Source organism: Canis lupus, chromosome 19 (genome assembly GCF_048164855.1).
Source record: "Canis lupus baileyi chromosome 19, mCanLup2.hap1, whole genome shotgun sequence".
In the NCBI taxonomy this organism is placed as follows: Eukaryota; Metazoa; Chordata; class Mammalia; order Carnivora; family Canidae; genus Canis; species Canis lupus.
Genome location: NC_132856.1, coordinates 50084704 through 50105021, shown reverse-complemented (window position 1 = coordinate 50105021; position 20318 = coordinate 50084704). Strand labels below are relative to the sequence as shown.

Genomic DNA, 20318 nt, shown 5'->3' with positions numbered 1-20318 from the left:
TTCTTAAAGGGCCAGCACCCCATTTCTCAGGTACCAGCATGCCTCATTTACCTTTTGCCATTTGGGGAAATCACCTCCTATCTTCCAGGCTCATCTCCCACAGCCCCCGCCTTCCCCCAGTGCAGTCCTGGTCATGCTGCACAATTTGACATGAGCCTCAGTGAGAAGGGATGTTGCCCTCAGCCCCCTGCCCTAAAGGACACACTCCAGCTAGGACCCTCCCCATGTGACAGGGAAAGTGCCTCCCTAACTCCTCCCTTCTCTATTAGGTCCTACCTACTCAGTGTACTCAGACCTCAGAATTCCCTGCCCACATGGTCCTGAGCTTAAGATAAGGCCTATGTACCTCCTGAATGCAGACCTTGCAACCAGGGTGTGCCTCACCCCACGATCTCCAGCCTGAGAAGCGGTCAAGGGCAGCTATGGGCAGAGGGGTGAGAATAACGCTTGGACACATGGCACAGGGTCCCCAGGTACAGGCACAAGGCTCTCTGCTATGCAGGAGAGAGATGAAGTTGGGAAGTAAAGGGGGCCAGGCTGAGAGCTGGAGTTTCCCTGGGTCCCACATTCTCATACAAAACTCCTAGGGATTCAAAATGTTTTCATTTGAACCTGGCCTTCTAAGTCATCCTGAAAGTACATTTGCCATGACAGGAGGAGAGAACATATTTTTTTATTATTAGTTTTTAATTGTGGTAAAATACACATAAAATTTACCATTAGTGGCATTTAACACATTCACAGTATTGTGCAACCATCACCTCTGTCTGGAGCCAGAATATCTCCATCACCCCGAAAGGAGACCCTGTGCCCATCACAATCACTTCTAATTCCCTCTCCTCCAGCTCCTGGCAACCACCAATCTGTCCCTGTAGATTTACCTATTCCACACATTTCATATAAATGGAATCATAGGAATGCCTGGGTGGTTCAGTTGGTGGAGTGTCTGCCTTTGGCTCAGGTCATAATCTCAGGGTCCTAGGATCTAGCCGCATGTGGGGCTCCCTGCACAATGGGAAGCCAGCCTGCTTCTCCCTCTCGCCCTATCCCCTGCTCGTGCTCTTTCTCTTTCTCAAATAAATAAATATAAAATCTTAAATTAAAAAATGGAATCAGGGATCCCTGGGTGGCGCAGCGGTTTAGCGCCTGCCTTTGGCCCAGGGCGCGATCCTGGGGACCCGGGATCGAATCCCACGTCAGGCTCCCGGTGCATGGAGCCTGCTTCTCCCTCTGCCTATGTCTCTGCCTCTCTCTCTCTCTCTGTGTGTGACTATCATAAATAAATAAAAATTAAAAAAAATAAAAAATAAAAAATAAAAAAATAAATAAAAAATGGAATCATATACTATGTGGCCTTTTGTATATCTGACTTCTTTCATTCAGCGTAACGTTCTTTTAAGATTTATTTGAGACTGAGCCACGTGAGTGAGAGTACAAGCAGGGGGAGGGGCAGGAGAGGGAGAAGCAGACTCCCTGCTGAGCAGGGAGGTGGTGGGCTCATTCCCAGGGCCCCAGGATGATGGGGCTCATTCCCAGGACCCTGGGATCACGACCTGAACTGAAGACCGATGCTCAACAGACTGAGCTACCCAGGCGCCCCAACTCAGCATGTTTTTAAGATCCATCCACAATGTAGTGTGTGTCAGTATTTTACTCTTTTTATGGCTGAATAATGTTCCTTTTTTTTTTCCTAAGATTTTATTTTTTTTAAGTAATCTCTATACTCAATGTGGGGCTCGAACTCACAATCCTGAGATCAAGAGTCGCATTCTCTACCCACTGGACCAACCAGGCACCCCTGAATGATATTCCATTGTATGGATCTACCACATTTTGTTTATCTATTCATGTGTTGATGGACATTTGGGTTGTTTATACCTTTTGGAGGAGAGATGTATTTTTTAAAAAGATTTATTTATTTATTTTAGAGAGTGCTGTGAGAGCCCAACCAAGAGGGGCAGAGGGAGAGGGAAAGAGAATCCCAAGCAGGCTCCACACTGAGCATAGAGGCTAATGTGGGGCTTGATCTCACAACTCTGAGATCAGGACTTGAGCCAAGATCAAGAGTCGGAAGCTCAACCAACTGTGGCACCCAGGCAGTCTGAGAATATATTTTATTTAATTGTTTATAGTTTGATTTTATAACTGTTAAATATTTAGATGTATGGTATGTGGGCTTCCCTTTGTATTCTTGTCCTGTGTGCCACATTGAGGCAAGACTGTTCTATTTTCTTTTTAAGATTTTATTTATTTTTTCATGAGACTCACAGAGAGAGGCAGAGACACAGGCAGAGGGAGAAGCAGGCTCCATGCAGGGAGCCCAACATGGGACTTGATCCAGGACACCAGGATCACACCCTAGGTGGAAGGCAGACGCCAAACTGCTGAGCCACCCAGGGATCCCAAGACTGTTCTATTTATAATTGTCTCTGTCTCCCAAACTCAACTGCACCTTCCAAGTCTGATTTGTTTCTTTCTTCTCAGCACTGGGGTAGGCACCTAGTAAGTATCATTAAATAATTCTTAAGCAACTGTTATGTGCCAGGCACTGTTCTAGGCATGGGGTAGTTGAGTCTAGGGGTGACCAGACAGAAAATGGTATAAGGCAGCTCACTTTTGGTGGTGGTGAGGAGAGAGATAATATACAAATAAAGGCAATTAGTGATGACTCCTGTATAGGGTGGGTTACAGCCAATAGTAGGGTTAGGGTTATGAGGAAGGACTGTGTGTGATGCAGGCTGGGTGACCAGGGACTATTTGTCTAAAAAAGTGATATTTAAGTCAAAACCTGCATAGCAAAAGCCAGCTTTGTGATGAGTCATTCCAAGCAGAGGAAAAGGCAAGTAAGTGCAAAGGGCCTGAGGCAGGAGTGAACTTGGCAGGTCTGAGGGGAGAGAATGGAGGAGTGACAAGAGAGTGTCAAGATGAGATCTTAGAAATGGGTAGGGCCTTCTGGGTCAGAGTAGGGAATTTGGATTTTTTTTTTTTTTTTTTTTCTGAGTGTGGTGGGAACCACTGGAGGACAGTGAAGTGGCTGGGATGAGGGTTGAGAGAAGTGGACATGTTCAGAATATGTTTTGGAGGCAGAGCCTACAGATCCAACAGCAATCCAATATATGGCTGGATTGGAGCATGGCTGAGAGAAAAGTTGAGGTAGATTCCCAGGTATGGGGCATGAAAAACAGAATAGATAAGTTTCCACACATAGTGAGGAGGAGTAGAGCTGGGGGGATCCGAGAGCTCAGTTTTCACTTTTTTAAAGATTTTATTTATTTATTCATGAGAGGCAGAGACACAGGCAGAGGGAGAAGCAGGCTCCCCACAGGGAGCCCAATGAGGGACTTGAGAGAGAGCTGCTTTTAAAGTGTCCAGTTTGGGGGATCCCTGGGTGGCTCAGGGGTTTAGCGCCTGCCTTTGGCCCAAGGCGCGATCCTGGAGTCCCGGGATTGAGTCCCACATCTGGCTCGCGGCATGGAGCCTGCTTCTCCCTCCTCCTGTGTCTCTGCCTCTCTTTCTCTCTCTCTCTCTATATATATGTCTATCATAAATAAATAAAAATAAATAAATCTAAAAAAAATAAAGTGCCCAGTTTGACCTATTTGCTACACTCAGGAGTGTTGGAGATGAGTCTACAACCCAGAGAAGTGCAAGATGATAAATCTGAGACACCAGCACAGAGATGGTGTTTAAAGTAAGGTTGGAATTGGTCAGGGGCTCAGTGCTGGCAGGAGAGATTGTGTTCCCAAACCGAGTAACTGATGAGAACTTAATACAGGGATGCCTGGCTGGCTCAGTGGTTGAACATCTGCCTTTGGCTCAGGGTGTGATCCCCGAGGTCCTGGGATCGAGTACTGCATCAGACTCCTCACAGGGAGCCTGCTTCTCCCTCTGCCTACATCTCTGCCTCTCTCTGTGTGTCTCTCATGAATAAATAAATAAAATCTTTTTTTTTTTTTTAAGTTGATTTATAAAGGTGTCAGGAGGTGTTCCTGGCTGGCTCAGTCAGAGAAGTGTGCAACTCCTGATCTCAGAGTTGTGAGTCTGAGCCCCACACTGGGTGTGGAGATTACTAAAATAAATAAATAAACTTAAAAAAAAAAAAAAAGACACTCTGGGTTAGCAGCAGTACAGGGGGATGGGGGGTGGTGGTGCTGTTTCCATGCCTTGACCTTGAGACAGGTGTGCAGAGTGGCACCAGCAGTGGGGACACAGGCCGGCAGTGTGGGTTAGAGGGGGCTTAGCATAAACCTGCTGACCTCACTCCCTTCTCTCTCATCAGCCAACCCCACGGGAAGCAGGAGAAAAAGGAAGCCTGTTGCTGCAGGTGAAACAGACGTCTGAGAAGAAATACCTGGGAGGGTCGGAAGGGAACCAGGCGAAGATGGTGCCCCCGGGAGACCAAGAAGCTAACGGAGAGGCAGTCAGGGAGGAATCAGTGACTGGGTCTGACAGATGAAGTCCCTCAGTGTCCTTGGACGGAAAGGGCTCAGTGGCGCGGTGGGACCAGGAGCCTTGTTGGCACCACCCAGCAGGAACAGGAAGTGAGGCTGTGTACCCCCCCTTCTCTAGGTAACTATATCTTTCTTCCTGGTCACCCCAGAATGGTGGAGTGAGGCCAGAGGGCAGCCTCCGGCCACGATCTGCCGCCAGCTGCAGAGCTTCTCCGTCCCGCGAGCCTGGGTACCTCTGCGGGCCTTTCCAGCCGCCTGGGTCCCAGGGTGACCGCCTTTCAGTCGCAGCCGCTCCGCTAAGCCCGGGCCGCGCTGTGTCCGTCCCTCCCTCTTCCCTCAATCTGGACGCGCACTTGGCCGCGGACGCCAGGCGGCCTTTTCCGGGAGGGGTGAGGGGAGAGCAGCCTCTGGGCTGGAAGCGGCGGGGCACACCTCTCGGAGAGGCCTCGGGGCGCCCAGAAACCCGGAGGGAGCCCGGGGCGCGCCCTGAGAGGGCTCCTGGCGCCCCCTCGAGTCTGAGCCGTCCGCTGCAGGCGTGGAATGTGGATCGACGGCCCCGAGGCCAAGGGCGTCGCTGCCCGGCGGCCTGGGCGGGGCTAGCGAGGCGCCGGAAAGATGGCTTTGGAGGACACCAGCGCCGGAGGGCCAGTGGCTTAAAGGCCCAGCCCAGGGAGGGCACAGTTGGGGGTCAAGCCTCCTGGGAATGGCGGGGACGGGGGGGGGGCGGAAAGGTGCCAGGGTGGCGCCCCGTGAGTCGGACGGCACCCGGACTTGTCCCCCAGCTGGCGGGCCGAGCGCAGGGAGCCCTCTTACCAGAAGCCTGGTGCCCTGAGCTGACCCGAGGCGCGTCAGAGTGCGAAATGCGCAGCCCGGCGGGGGCGCCCCCGCCCCGAGGGCGGGGCCGGGGCGGGCCGTAGTCGTCCCTGCAGGTGTAGGGGGCGGCGCCCAACCCTGCCCCCGGGGGCCGTTCTCGGAGGGCAGGGGCGGGTCCGAGAAGCGGCCGAGGTAGGCGACGCCTTGGGACCTGCGGGCGGTGACTGTGCCACAGGTGCCGCGCAGGGCACCGCGTCCCCGCTCTGGGCATCAGAACTCCGGCGCTGGAAACTCAGGGTTTCGAGCTGCTCCCAACCCTGGACACCGAGGCCCCCGGGCCGGAGAGCGGAGCCCTGGGGTCGCCCGAAGCGCGGGGCCCCGAGCCCCCCAGGTCAGACAGCGAGGTCCCGGGGCCTGCGGCAGAGCAGGACGGCGGGGTCCCCGGGCCGGGAGGCAAGGTCTCCCTGCCCTCCGCAGAGCAGGGTGTGGAGACCCCTGAGCAAGAGAGCCAAGTCCTTGGGGCACCAGCGGGGCTGGACGCGGAACGCCCCGGGCCGTGCGCAGCTGGGGGTTTTGAGAGCCTCGGGCCTGGCAACGACGACCCCGAGGCGTCTGGAAGCGCGAGGGTGCTCCAGCAGTGTCCTCTTCGGGATCCCGAGACCTCCTCCTCAGGGTCAGGCTCGGAAGCCCTCCTGCAGCGTTTCCTACAGAGCCCCGAGACCCCCCAGCGGGCGCCCGGGGAGCCGCTCATGGAGACGCCCATCGAGCGAGAGATCCGCCGCAGCTGCGAGCGCGAGGAGAGCCTGCGCCGAAGCCGGGGCCTGAGCCCAGGCCGCGCAGGCCGAGAACTCGTCGAGCTGCGTGTGCGGCCGGTGCTCAGCCTGCCGGGTCCCGGCCCCGCGCTCCCGCGCGCTTTGGAGCGCGCGCGGGCGGGCGCGCAGATGCAGCGAGACATCGAGCGTGAGGCCCACCGTCAGGCGGCGCTGGCGCGCCCCGCAGCCCCGGAGCCGTGCGCCCGGCCGCCGCCGCAGCCGCTGGGCGAGCTCAAGCGATTCTTTGAGGCCGCCGGGGGCAGCGGCTCCTCGCCGGCGGCTGAAGGCGGCGCGGGCCCGCGGGGGCTTCCGGATCCCGGAGGCCGGCCGCGCTTGGCCGTGCCCAGCCGGTGCCCGGTGCTGGCCCGCGCCCCGCCGCGGGTCGCGCCGTCGCTGCTGGAGCAGGAGGTGCGCGAGGTGCTTGAGCGCGAGCGGGAGCTGCAGCGCCAGCGGCTCAGCGTCTACGGCACCGCCGACTTCAAGGAGCCCGCGCCCAGCCTCACGGGTAAGCCACGCGCGCCCTGACGCTGGGGACTGTGGGCTCCAGCCGCTCTCACCGACAGTCCAACTCCAGTGGCCTCTCTTCTGGCCCTCAAGGTACCCACGCAGGGCTCCCAGGGTCCTGGGACCCCCCCCCCCCCACCCCTCAACTGTCCGTGCCCTGCCCATCGCTTCTGGGCTGCCCGCTTCCCTGGGTCCACCCCCAACTCGGAATGGTCGCCTCCCGAATCCACCTCACCTAGGCTCCTGGTGGGGAAAGGAGGAGGATTCTAGGAGTCTTTATCGGGTTCCAGGGAACCCCGCCTGAGTTCTGGCACTCCCAGATCCTCCTCTGAATTTAGGGGTTTCCACCTCCCCACCCTGGGTTCGCCTGCCTCCTTCAGGTTGCTCCCTCCTTCAGGATGGAGGCTTCCGTGGGAAGGAGGGTAGACGCCTGTGTGTTTAAGGGGCGCGGCCGGCCTCCTTGGTCCTGGCCGCCTCCAGCTGGTGACAGGAGGGGCAACCCCAGCTGAGCTCCCTTCCCCCGCAGCGAGCAGGGGCGACGGAAAGCTGGCGGTGATCTGGCCTCCCCGCAGGAAGTCATCAGAGAGCGGCCTGGAGCAGGTGGGAGCTCCCTTTCCCCTCTGGCCTCTAGCGCTAGTGGCTCTTCCCTCCCCCCTCCTCCGCGGGCGCCAGGGTGCTGGCTCAAGGAAAATGCACCCCCACGTCCTTGGGAAGTCACTCTGGGCTAGGACGCAAAGTTCTGGGCACGGCCCCGGGGTGAGGAGGCTGCGGCTGTCCCGGGGCCCAAAGCGCCCCACCCTGGGTCCGGGTGTCGCTCCTGCGGGGCGCGGGTGCCTGACGTTGGCCTTCCGTCTGGCCTCCTCTCCCCAGGAGGAGCGGAAGCCTTGAGATGCCAGCAGGCTGGGACCCTCTGCCAGAGGGAACTGGTGGGGGCGCCCAGGAGTGCTCTCGGAATCCACTGAAGGCCTGGAGGGCCCGCGGTCTGCACGCAGGGGAGGATCAAATCGACCAGACCCCCTTGGACATGACTTTGTGAAATTGACCGGTGTCGTCTATAAAACTGTTAGTCTCCACTGGGAAACACTCTCAATCGGCCGGCGAAACTGTCCAGCTCCTCGCAGTCTAACCGCAAACCCAACTGGCGTCGCCCTCTGGCCTTTACTATTAGAGGGCCAGGGTCACCGCCTGCGCTATCCTCACTCCCCCAATAAAGCCCCCTCTCTCTGGGCAGTACAGGCTGTTTTCCTCTGGGTCTTCTTCGTCTGGGCTGGGGCAGGAGGGCGTCTGGCGGAGGAAGGCCTGAGAAAGCCCAGGAGGCGCCGACCGGAACCCAGAACGTGCCCTTTATCTCCCAGTTCTGGGGCTGCGGCTCTCCCCCGGCCCGACGCGGATCCTGGTGCCCCCTGGCGGCGCGGGCGCGAACTGCGGCGTTCGGACAAATGAGCTCAAGCCCGGCCTTTTCCCAGACTTCGCCAACAACGATTGGTGCCTACGGCATGCATGCCTCGGGCTGGGCGCGGGCTAGACACAGGTGATAAGAGGTTGCTCCTGCTCTGGGGACAGAAACAACAGGTACCCAACAAAGGGGGTGGTGGTGAAGGGTACAAGCTTCTTAGCAAGGCGCACAAGGCCATTTATAATTTGTCCAGCTATGGCAAACCTCACATGCCTGTAGACCCGACAGACATTAGCGGATCGTGCTAGAAAATGCCTTGTTTCAGCGGGCAGGTAAATGTTCCTCCATATCAGTAGTACTACCAATGAGTGAGCTCAGTGGCATCAGAGCTTCTGACTTCCAAAAGCACGGAGGAAAACCAGCCTTTAAAAGGGGAGCCTGGGTGACTCAGTTAAGAATCTCACTTCAGCTCAGGTTATGATCTCTGGGTCCTGGGATGGAGCCCCATGTCCCACTCTCCACTCAGCAGGGGAGTCTGCTTCTCCCTCTGCTGCTCTCCCTGCTAGTGCATGCTCTCTCTCAAATCTTTTTTTAATTTTTATTTTTTTAAAGATTTTATTCATTCATGAGACACACAGAGAGATTGAGGTAGAGGGAGCCTGATGTGGGACTCGATCCCGATCCTGGGTCTCCAGGATCACAACCTGGGCTGAAGGCGGTGCTAAACTGCTGTGCCACTGAGGCAGCTTTTTTTTTTTTTTTTTTTTTTTTTTTAAGATTTTATTCACTTGAAACACAGATAGTGAGCAAGCAAGCCTGGGCAGGGAAGAGAGGCAGAGGGAGAAGCAGACTTCCCACTGAACAGGGAGCCTGACTGTGACAACAGGAGAATTGATCCCAGGACCCAGAGATCAAGACCTGAGCCACGCAGGTGCCCCAATAAAATCTTTTTGAAAAAAGAGAGAAATCTACTGAACTTTAAATGTGACTATTTAGAAAACTTTTAAAATTGGGGGTGGGTGGGTGGGTGGGACACAGAAATTGCAACAAGCAACACTTGCTTGCAATACAGCTTGTAGCTGTCATTTGTTAAGCCCTCCTTAATTTCTCTCCCAACCCAAGGGGTTCAAGAGTCTGTGAACACCATAAGTTGAATAAATGTATCTGAACAGTTATATTCCATGATTTCAGGGTACCAGCTTTTTAGGGGTGCATGAGACTCAGAAAAGACCCAGGAATGTTTTTTAATTTAATTTTTTAATGTATTTATTTTTTAAGATTATTTATTTATTCATGAGACATACAGAGAGAGAGAGGCAGAGACATAGGCAGAGGGAGAAGCAGGCTTCCCACAGGACTGACTCAATCCCAGGCCCCTGGGATCATGACCTGAGCCAAAGGCAGACAGAAGCTCAACCACTGAGCCACCCGGGCATTCCCCAGGAATGTTTTAGACTCATTGTTTCAGCTCTTGGATTTGTCCAACTCTGTATGCCCCAGGTCCAGCAACAGTCTTGATTCTACATAAGGAGGACAAGTAGCTGATGAAGAATGAAAGAATGCTCACACAACATGCACCCCAAGAGAAGCTCAGTCCAAAAAGAAACTACTTGATCCCATCATCAGGACACTGAGCACATACTTGATTGTGACTCTGCAGAGAAAGCAAAGATCCAGTGCTGCCAAGGTGGGAAATGGAAACACCCAGAGCTGCTTCTTAATTCCCAGCAGGGGAGCTAAGAACGAAGCCTGTAGAGTGGATTATGTAAGTGTGGACCTGAGTTTCAACCTTTCCTGCAAATTAAAATTACATGAGGCACCCTTATGCCAAGTAAACCAAAATCTGACAGGGAGCTTGGCCTCAGTATTTTTTAAAGCTCTATAGGTGTTTCCTACATGGAGCCAAGTTTGAGAACATCATCACGTAGGGGTAGGTTCGCAGTTCTCAAAGTGTAGTCCTCGGACCAGCAGCATCAGGATGGCTTGAGAACTTGTCACAAACACATTCTTGGGCCCCCACCCCAGACTTAAAAATCAGAACGTCCACACGATTCCATGATAAAGTTGGAGACTCATGAATATAGACAGTTCACGAGCAACAGGATCCAGGAAATCAAGCCTGTTTCCTTCCTCTGCCAGTACTGCCACCATGCATCAGAAACCTTTGGTTTAAGTGGCCTGTGGATTTGCCTTAAGGGTGACAGTCTAGGGGCTCCTGGGTGGCTCAGTGGGTTAAGTGTCTGCCTTTTACTCAGGTCATGATCTTGGAGCCCTGGGATCAAGCCCCATGTCAGGCTCCCTGCTTAGTGGGGAACCTGCTTCTCCCTCTCCCTCTGCTGCTCCCCCTGCTTGTGCTCGCTCGCTCTCAAATAAAAAAATGAAATATTAGGGGAAAAAAGGGGAGACCGTCTAAAGCTGGTCTGAACTGAGATGTGCTGTAAGTGTGAAATACACACCAGGGTGCCTAGGTGGCTCAGTCAGTTAAGGGTCTGCCTTGAACTCAGGTCATGATCTCAGGGTCCTGGAATGGAGCCCCTACTGGGCTCCCTGCTCAGTAGGGAGTCTGCTTCTTGCTCTCCCTCTGCCCCTCCCCGCTTGCATTCTCTCTCAAATAAATAAAATCTTAAAAAAAATATATATATATACACACACCAGATTTCAAAGACCTAGTGCCCCCAAAACAGAAATAGCTCAATAATTTATTGCACTGATTATATGCTGAAACAGTATTTTGGATATGTTAGGTTAAATAAAAATCACTAAAATTAATGTCATTTTTTTTTACCTCATTTTAAAAAATGTGGTTACTAGGAAGTTTGAAATAACGTATGTGACTTGCATTTGTGGCTCAATTTAAATTTCTATTGAACCAAGCTGAAGAGTCTTACAATGTATGTGTGTAATTCACAGGGGCTAACACAGTATGAGGGAGTTTCAGAAACCCCTTTAACTCATTCAGATTAAACAATCCTTGAAGTCAGAAACTGTACACACACACACGGCCCCCTAAAAAAGACCAAGGGTTTTGCTTTCCGATCCTGATTCATTTTACTTCACACGTCTCTTTTTGTCATCTTAAACAGGGGCTTACAATACTGTGTGCCAGGTAAGCGAGTTTTAGGTAAGCGAGTGCTTTGCTCAAAAGGGTCAAGGTTAGGTCTCTGCTCCCACTCAACAAAAGCTGCAAGGAACGAAAAGGCACGACTTAAAGGAGGGGTACCTCGCAGATGAGTGACAGCGGGTCAGGAAGGCCACCCTTCCTCTCGCAAGGGACCAGCTGCAATCGCAAAGACCCAGTTGAGGTTCGAGCTCCGCCACTTGCTCGCCGGAGCTTTGAGCAGGTGAGTTCACCTCTCCCAACCTGGGTCTCCTTTCCAGTCCAAGGTCGGAGCTACGCTTAGAGATCCCAACTTGGAGATCCTTACGGCTTTCCCACCCGCCAGCGCCCCGGACACCCCGCGGAGTAGGACGACCTGCCCGCTCCACGATCCAAAAGCTGCAAGAGGAAGGTTCGACTCCGGCCTTTAGGAAACTGATCCCGGGCCCTTTCCGGGGGCACGTCGGGAAATATAGTCTTTTCGGTAAAAAAGTCACTTCCGGGTCAAAATACGAGAGTGGGCGTGGCTCCGGGGTCCCTTCCCCCATTGGGCGTTGAATTTCCCGGCTACCCAAAACTTGCGGTTTTTTGGGTTCCGGTTGTTGACAGGCACTGCTACTTCCCTTTTAGCTTCATGTGCACCTCTGCGCATGCCCCGTGTGCTTGTCCGCCAGTCGAGGGGGACTTCGTTTTTGTTTCAAAGACTACATTTCCCAGAAGGCCGCGCGAGTGGGCGGGGCTCCTCGCCCCAAGGGGTGGGGCGCGGCACTCGGAGCGGACGCTGAGCCTGTGACCTCTTTCTTTCTTTTATTTAACGCAAAACTGGTGTGTCCACGCGCAGTGCTCCGCGGCCGGGCCGGACCCGGCGCGGACTGGCCAGCTCGGCCCGGCCCTTTGGAAGGCGAGGCCGAGGTGCCCTGGGAGAACGAGTGAGCCCCTCCCCTGCTCCCTCTCCTGGAGTTTGGAACTGTCAAGCTCCAGCTCCCATCCTCTCTCCAGGCTCAAGACCCCTGCGCGGCCCACGCCGCGGGCCCGGCCGCGCTCGGGGGCCGGGCCGGGCCTGCCTGGCCGGTGAGAATCTGCACCAGCAGGTCGGTGGCCAGCATGTGCGAGGGCTCCTCGAAGCCGATGGTCAGCAGCTGCTGGTAGTCTCCCGGCGGCTGCGGGCACAAAATCCTGGGGGCCAGGACAGACAGGCCTGGACGTGAGCGCCCCCTGCTCCTCGGGAGCCCCTCCCCTCGAGTGAGAGGCTGTGGCTGAAAGAGGCTTTGTTTCAGCTGGGGGTGGGAAGAACCCTGGGGGGAAAGTGGTTTCCCTGTTGAGGAGAAACCTAGAGGGTAATGGCTCTGGGAGGCTGCACGACTCTATCCCTGGCCTGGCCTATCTATCACCCAGCTGCTGTGTGTCCTTAGGCAGGTAACTTAACCTCTCTGAGCACCTGTTTACTTCTTTGTAAGATGGGGCTTGTAGCACAGACTTAAATGGGTTGTGACACAAGTCTGCATAAAGCACTTTTCAGGGCACAATAAAATGCTATCCTTATTACCAAGGGAAACAATGTTGGGAGAAGTGGATGGTCTTTGGTGGGGTTCCGCCCCTCCCTCCAGGCCGCAAACCTACTTTGCCATCACCCTAGCTCCTACCATGAATAAAGGTCATCCTCCGCAGGTCCCAGCGGCACCCAGCGGCCAATGGACCACAGCTTCTGGATCTGGGGGCACGAATTGGCCGGGCTCTTGCCTGTGTCTTCCCATGTATCTCGATAGCACAGGAAGTAGCTGGGAGGGGAGGGGGCATCAGTTAAGAATGAGCAGTTAACTAGCTTCTGTTGAGGGCTTTGAATTTGGGAGCAAGTGGAAACTCATCAGAATTTGCCCTCAAATTCTCAGGTAGGGATGTAGCTCAATATTGAGGCCTTTTCTCCCTGCTAGCCTACTTTTAAGATGAGGATTTTTATTTTAATGGAAGGGTGATTTTTTAAGGTGGGATGGCCTTTCAAAGAGCTTTGGTTTCCTGCTTGGCTTTCCGTGGTGGTGGTGGTGGTGGTGGTGGTGGTGGTGGTGGTGGTGGTTCAGAGGCCCACACTGGCATTCTGCAAAGAGAGGGGAGAATTTTGGTTTTATAAGGGCACTCACTAATCCACATGGGAATCTTGCCCCCTGCCACTGGGCTCTGGGGTGGTTTCCAGGTTCCATCGCATCTTCTTATAGAGGTATCGGGGGAAGCGGCTGGCGGTGTAGGCGGCTGGGGCACAGTATCTGAAGATGGACACTTCATGGGAAGGGCTGATGGAGAACCTCCCACAGAAGAAACAGGAGATGCTGACAGTAGACAGGAGAGTGGGGGAATGAGGCAGGGCTCTGGACTCCACCCTCTCTCCACCCCCATTCCAGTCTCCTACCCTTTTACCTTAGGGGGTCAGTCTCCTCCAGGTCCACGAACCCAAAGGAGGCATACATGAGGACCAGCTGTTCCAGGCGCAGGGTCAGCTGTTGGGATATCTCCAACAGCTGCATGGAAGAAGGGGCATAATGAGATTAGCTGGCCTGCCAGGATCGCCCTCCCCCCACCATCTCCCACTCCTGAGGTTCTGATGAAAAGGGCATGGGGTCTAGGAAACCCTAGACCCCCTTTTACACACCCCCTTTCGGACCAGCTCCTGCAGGGCTCCGTAGATGGGGGGCACACTCCGTGCAGCTGCCTCCAGGTAGAGAAAGTAGGGCTCACACATCTGTAAGAAGGTGGGCATGGCCTTGGCCAGCTGTTCCTTCTGCACGCGGTCCCTGCTAAATAGAAAAGGAGGCCTTTGCCTGGAGTCCATTCCATTCTATTCACTGCCGACTTGTACCCCTAGCCTGGACCCCCTATTAAAAATTCCCCCTGTGCCAGGCCTTTCTCAGAATATCTTCCAGGATCATTTGCATCAAAACCATTGGGAACACTTGTTAAGATGCTGACACCTGAATTCTGCAACTGACTTTCACTCAAAATTTCCTGTAGGGTGGAGCCCAGAAATCTAGGGTTTAAACAGCCTCCCAGAGGATTCCAATGGATACTGGAAATGTGAGAATTACAGCCCCTTTCCCCCTGGGCTGGGAATCATGCTATCCCTTGGGGGTTTCAGTGTGTGTGTGTGTGTGTGTGTGTCTCACACTGGTAGCCCATGGGCCAAATCTGGCACAGATTGGTTTTGTTTAGCTTGCCCAGGGTTCAAAATATAAGCCAACAGTTAAAAAACTGGGAGAAAAGTCCTCGTGAATTGGCAGCCCCTGGGGGCCACATAATAGGTGCTCCCTAACCCCGAATTTCTACATAGTCCTCATCACTCTTCGAAATGGGATCCCCAATCAACGAGCTTCGTTTACTGTCTCTGGTTTCTGATGCTTTTGAGTTTGGGAACCTAGCGTGTGTTGCTTGTACTGTTACCCTCTCCTCAGTCTCCTCAGGTAACTCAGTTACCCTCTCGGGAGCTAGGACCCCGTCCAGCATCACCTGTAAAGTAAGTAGCTCTGGAAATCATCTGCCTTCTTGAGCAGGTAGCGGAGCTGTTCCGTGATGGGGCTGAACATGGTGTCCAAGGGGAGGCGAGGCGGGGCGGGCCCCGGGGCCAGAGGCTCGGGGGAAGGAGTAGCGGTAGAGGCCTCCTGCAGCTGCCCCTGGACGTCCTCCGGTTCCGCCTCCGGTGGATCCCCAGGTCCGCCAGGGGACGCCAACCAGGAGGCGTCTCCGCAGAGCTGCGCCCCAGCTTCCAAGTCGTCCGGGGGCGGTGTTTCCCCAGGGCCCGGGGGGAGCGGCTCCACGAACCACTGCTCGGTAGCCATCGTGGGGTCGCCGGCGAGGACCGCCGCGCTTTAAGCCTCCGGCGCTCACGTTGGCCGCGGGTTCGACCCCGCCCCGGGAAGCTCGGACTTGCCGGCGCAGGGAACGCGGCCCCTCCGACGCGCCCCTGCCTCGACCTCTCTGCCGGCGCGGCGCCGCGCGGAGGGAGTTCGCCTCGTTTGAATTTCAGCAGGCGGGAGGGGCGCGCCGCTCCGGTTCGCGCTGCGCGCCCGGGGGGCCCCCGCGCACATGCGCGCTCCCGGAACCTGGCTGTCTGGGGGCGGGGGGGGGCGCGCGTCCGAGAGAGGCGACCTGGGCGGGTGCTGGCGCGGCCCTGTCCTGGGGTGCGGCCCGGGGGCCAACACCTTTCTCTCTCCTAGGCTGCTTCCTAGGGAAGAGGGGTCTTTACCGAACCTCCAAACCCGGGGCGCAGGTACATAAAGGGGGGACACCCCGGCCTCAGAACCTGACTCTGGCCCCAGAATCTGTATATATATATATATAAAAAAAACAAAAAACAAAAAAAACAAACCCAAACTCTAATGGAGTTGAGAAACTGCATTAGAACTTAGTAGGGACTTGTGAGGTCAGTAGCTGTTTCAACTAACAATACTTAAAATCTCCACTTGGAAAAACGTGCCTGTCCCAGGATCTCATCCCTTCTAGTTCTTCTGTTGGCGAGGACCGCGAAGCCTGGAGACCCTACACGGGCCCAGAACAGACCCCTGTATTATAGACTAGATTCTTGGTGGCATGCCAAGGCTGACAGACATACAGCCACGAAGCCAAGTGCATTTACACTTAAAAAGACTCTGGGTAAAGAGCTCAGACAGGTGTCCGACCCCACCCTGTGTGACCCTGAGCAAGCATCCTTGCTGTGCTGAGCCAGTTGCCTCTTCCAGAAAGTGGGTTTTTTTATGAGCTCTCTGCCTCATAGGGCTGCAGACAGAACGACTGAGAAAATGCTCGTAAAGCCGAGTTAAACTGCTGGTCATTCAAATATTTGAGTGCCTACTGTGTGCCTGGGTACTGCTCTGAGCGTGGGGAGATGACCCAACTGAGCAAAGATCCCTGCTCTCCCTGAGCACTTCTTGTCCTAGCAGGCTGTGGGGCAGCCTCATGCACTACCTGTCTTTCTCCTCAATGGTCTTAACTCTAGCCCCTCCCAGGAGGCTGCTATAGCTCTTCCTGCCCCTCCCCCACTCCATTCATAAAACTCAACTCCTGGCATTTTTTTTTAAAACTTTATTTAAAAAACCTTCGGTGCAATATTAAAAAGCAATACAGCCAGCTGGAGCGACAACCAACAGAAAGAAAGGAGAGGGTTAGGGAAGACCCAGGGACCCCACCCCAGCTGTTCCCAGGGGCTGGAGGCCAGAGGCAGACTGGGATAGGGCATGGGTGGTGGGGGAGAGAAGAAAGGCCACCCATCAAAATGAACAGGTAAAACAGAACATTTATATAGGAAACATCTGGGTGAACTGAAGAGGATCTAGGGTAGATAGGAAGCCCCCACTTTTTTTTTTTTTTTTCCAAAAATGTCCTAGACTTGGGGGGAGGGCTGGCCTCCTGGGATGAAATGAGCAGGCCCTGTCCCACCCCACACTCCTCTATTATGGAGTACAGGATGTGCTGGGGGCCAAATGTGTGTATGCTAGGAAAACACAGGGAAGAGATGAGAAGGGAGGAACGCCCCCTCACTGGAATCTGTTGAGGGCTGAGTGTCCCCATCCAGCTCCTGGACTCTGGGGGTCTTGGGTGAGATGGGGGCTGGAATGGGCTGGGGCAGAGGGGAGGCTGGGCGCTCAGCCTAGAAAGCCATCGGGGTCGTCATCCTCAAAGTGGCCTTGCTGTAGCACCTTGATGTGGTGCTCGTAGATTTTCAGGGCTGGGCCCAGGCGGATGGACAGGCCAGTCAGCACATCTGTGCGCTGCATGAGCAGCAAAGACTTGCCATCAATTTCCTGGGTGGGACAGAGAGAACGAGCGAGCAGGGTCACAGCAGGGTCAGAGCAGATGCCCTCCCACTGAAGCCCTGGAATAGAGGGGTACACTGAGAGATGGGAACTCGCCTGCTCTTGGAAAGCTGTTGCCTGCTCCGGGAAGCCGGCCTCGGTGAAGTACTCGACCACATCCATCACCGTCCACTCGACAGGGTCAGCCGGCTTCTCTTTGCGCCCAGAACTGTGTCAGAACAGACGCAAGCAGTGAGCTGCAATCCTCCCGGTTCTGTTACACACATGTAGGCAACACCCCCATGGCTCAAATACCCCAACTTACGGACAGCCAAAGGGGGTTCCATCAGCCCCGGGCAGGGCTGGTTTTCCTGGGGGCAAAGGCACAGGGGATGGGGAGTCGGGCCCAGTGGCAGCAGAGGCTAGGAGAGAAAACACGTACGCCTATGGCTTTGTCTTGGGGTTCAGTTCCTCCCCACCAGGCAACACCCTTCAACTCAGAGATCCCTACCTGACCCCCCCTCCTTATTCATGGCTGCCATGGAGAACACTTGGCGGGTACCACTGCCCGGTGCCGGCCCCCGGCCTTCATCCTGGCCCTGGTGGGGTCCACAGGGCGTCCACTCCTTGACCCTCTCCTTGGCACTCTGAGGGCCTCGCTCGCCATTAAGCTGGTGGTGCTGGGCACCTGCTGGACGGTCACCCTCAGGCACCTCCGAGCCCTCGGACACATCATCTTCCTCATCCTCATCTTCGTCGTCTTCTTCCTCCTCTTCCTTCTCAAGCACTCGCTCTTCTCCACCTCTCTGGTGCCCGGGAGAGAGGCGGGAAAGGTTAGTGGCTGTTCTGGCCCCGGGCCCAGACCCTGCGATCCAGGAGCGAGTGGTGTGCTTAACACCCACCTTTAATATCAACACGGACTAACTTTTACGCATTCAGTCCGTGCCAGGCTCTGTGTTAATAAAGCCCTCAGTAGCCAAATCTCACTAAACTCGCTCAACAACCTCAAGGGGTCGCTACTGCTATTAAGTCGCTTTCTACAAGCGGAGGAAACTGAGGCTCGGCAAGATTAAGTCACTTGCCAAGGTCACCAGGCGCCGAACCCGCAGGAAAGACGCGAAGAGCCAGGGCCGCCCGCCACCCGGTTCCTCCCGGGACTCGCGCCCCGCCACCAACTTCGCCCGCACCTGCCTACCGCGCGGCACCCCCCTTCCCCAGCGCGCTCACCTTGCTCCGCGACGCGCGGGCGCTGGCGGCCGGCGGCGCCCGTCCGGGCCTGTCCCCGCGGGGCAGCGCGAGCGCTCCGAGGCGGGTGCGCTCCAGGCGGCCCCGCGCTGCCGCCTCTTCCTCCAGCAGCCCCTGCACGCGGCCGCGGGTCAGGCGGCCGCCGGCGCCGCCGCTGCCCCCGAGGTAGCGCACGACTTCCCGCAGGCTCACGGGCCGCGCCGGGCCGCCGGCCCGCGCCGCGCCCCCCTCCGGCGGCTGCTGTGGCTGCGGCGGCGGCGGCTGCTGCTGCTGTGGCGGCGCCGGCGGCTGTGGCGGCGGCGGCGGCAGCGGCGGCTCCCGGGCGGCGACGGCGGGCGGGGGGGCGCGGCGCGGGCCGGCCGGGGGCGCCACTGCCGGAGGAGCGGCGGGCGCGGGCGGCGGCGCGGCCAGGGGCGCGGCCCGCTGCGCGCGGGGGCCCGGCTGCGCGGGGCCGGGCGAGGGGGGCGCTGTGGCGGCGGCGGCGGCGGCCGCGCGGGGCGCCCGGGCCGGGGCGGTGGCGGCGACGGGCGCGGGCGGTGGCGGCGGGGCGGGCGTGGGCGGCGGCGCGGCGGCGGCGGCAGCGGCGGCGGCGGCGGCGGCGGCGGCGGCGGGGCCCCCGCGGGGGGCGCGCGGCGGGGCCGGCGGGGTGGCTCCGCGCCGGGGCGGCTGGACGCGCGCCGCGTTGCGGTACGAGATGCTCCCCTTGTAGCTGACCCGGAGCACGGCGCGCTGCTGGATCAGTTTCTCGAGCTCGGCGCGCGTGCGCTCCGGCTCCGGGCCGTGCCGCCGCCGCACCATCCGGCAGATGCGCTCCAGGTCCGGCCGCGCCTTGCGCGAGCGCAGCGAGTCGATGGTGTCCAGGATCCACTCTTGGTAGTGCGGGGAAGCGGCGGACGACGAGGCAGCGGCCGCCGTGGTGGCGGCCGCCGCCGTCTCCGGCGGGGGTAGGGCCGGGGGCCCCGCCATGCCTCCCGCCCGGCCCGGCTGCACCGTGCGCGCTGCCTCCCTCCCAGCGCGGCGCCCCCCTCCCCGGCTCCCCTCCCTCCGCCGCTGCCCGCCTCCTCCGCCTCCCCCCCCCGGGGGGCGCAGCGCCTCGGCGGAGCGGCGGCGGCGCTGCTGTTTCTTTGCAAAAAAAAAAAAAAAAAAAAAAAAAAAGCGAGAGAGAGGGAGCGAGAGAGAGAAAAAACAGTGAGAGAGAAAGAAAAGAGAGAAAAAAATATGCACACACTCACTCACTCGCACGCACGCACACACAGACCCGCTTCTGCTGGGCGCGCGCGGGGCCGGGGATGCGAGGAGGGAGGAGGGGAGCGCGGCGCGGCCGGCCCCTCCCCGCCGCCGCCGCCGCCGCACGCGCGCCCTGCGCCCGGGACACTCCGGCCCCCCTTCCTTCCCTCCCTCCCTCCTCCCCGCCGCCCGCCTTCCTCCCTCCCACCCCCACGCGCCCGCTTTTAAGGTGGAGCCCGGGCCCCCCGCCCGCCCCCTTTACCCTGCGCTCTCGCTCACTCTGGCTCGCTCCGGCCCCCCCTTACAACTCCCGCGCGCTTTTTAAGGAGGCGCCGTGGAGTTGGCGCCGGGGCGGGGGCGGGGGAAAGCGGCGGGCGGGGGAGGGGGAGGGGAGCGCCGGGGGGAGGGGAGAGGGGGCGGGCGGGGCGGGCGGGCGGCGCTCGGCCGCCCTCCAGCCATTGGGCGCGGGACCCAGACGTCCCCGGCGCCCAGCCCCCCTCTCCACGCCTCCCCGGCGCGCTCCGCTCTCGGGACCGCACTTACCGGGAACTCGCCGCCCGCGGGCCGGGCCGCTGCGCTTGCCGAGCGCCGCGGGGACCCTCGGACTGTCGCCGCCCCCGCGCCCCAAAGGCGCGCTTGGCCCCGCGCTCCGCGCCGAGGTTGCGGGGAGGGGGGCGCGCACGGTCCCCCCCACCCTCTACCCCCCCTGCCAGGGCCGCCCCCGCCGCCGCTCGGCCTCCCGGCGCGCCGGCCCCAGCGCCTCCCTAGAGCGCCCTCTCGGCCGAGGGCTGGACGCCGAGGGGGCGCGCCGCAGATTCGGGGACCCCGAATCCAGGGTCAAAGGGCAGTTTGGCGCCCCCTTCTCCTGCGGGGGGGTGGGTAGTGGCGGAATTCTGGCCAAACCCGGCTTTACAGGGACTCCAGGCCAGATCCTGATTAGCCAGGACGTTGGGGTCCGAAATTCTCTGTCCAAACCCCCGGGGGTATGTGGGTGGGTGA

At 57.8% G+C, this 20318-nt stretch overlaps 3 protein-coding genes across 7 annotated transcripts; 1 reads left to right on the top strand and 2 right to left on the bottom strand.

Annotated features, from left to right (window-relative positions):
• Positions 1-4187: 4187 nt before the first annotated feature.
• Positions 4188-7810, top strand: MISP3 (MISP family member 3). 2 transcript variants are annotated; one of them, XM_072787015.1, is made up of 4 exons: positions 4198-4324; positions 4601-6581; positions 7107-7180; positions 7451-7810. In XM_072787015.1, exons 2-4 carry the CDS (start codon positions 6014-6016, stop codon positions 7466-7468), a joined length of 660 nt encoding a protein of 219 aa, XP_072643116.1. In that variant the 5' UTR covers positions 4198-4324; positions 4601-6013; the 3' UTR covers positions 7469-7810. The 2 variants fall into 2 exon arrangements, 1 of the variants encoding a protein (XP_072643116.1); XR_012012248.1 differs by having other exon boundaries at positions 4188-6673.
• Positions 7811-11005: 3195 nt separating this feature from the next.
• Positions 11006-15046, bottom strand: C19H19orf67 (chromosome 19 C19orf67 homolog). 4 transcript variants are annotated; one of them, XM_072787014.1, is made up of 6 exons: positions 14566-15046; positions 13715-13859; positions 13483-13583; positions 13209-13331; positions 12717-12851; positions 11006-12249 (listed from the first exon to the last, which is right to left on the bottom strand). In XM_072787014.1, exons 1-6 carry the CDS (start codon positions 14892-14894, stop codon positions 12075-12077), a joined length of 1008 nt encoding a protein of 335 aa, XP_072643115.1. In that variant the 5' UTR covers positions 14895-15046; the 3' UTR covers positions 11006-12074. The 4 variants fall into 4 exon arrangements, with proteins under 4 accessions (XP_072643115.1, XP_072643113.1, XP_072643112.1 ...); XM_072787012.1 differs by having other exon boundaries at positions 13209-13394; positions 13715-13856; positions 14566-15043; XM_072787011.1 differs by having other exon boundaries at positions 13209-13394; positions 14566-15041.
• A 1328-nt stretch (positions 15047-16374) lies between these two features.
• SAMD1 (sterile alpha motif domain containing 1) lies at positions 16375-19103 on the bottom strand. The gene is made up of 5 exons (XM_072787002.1): positions 18075-19103; positions 17359-17653; positions 17173-17269; positions 16965-17076; positions 16375-16856 (listed from the first exon to the last, which is right to left on the bottom strand). The coding sequence occupies exons 1-5, from the start codon at positions 19056-19058 to the stop codon at positions 16698-16700; spliced, it is 1647 nt and encodes a 548-aa protein (XP_072643103.1). The 5' UTR covers positions 19059-19103; the 3' UTR covers positions 16375-16697.
• Positions 19104-20318: the final 1215 nt, after the last annotated feature.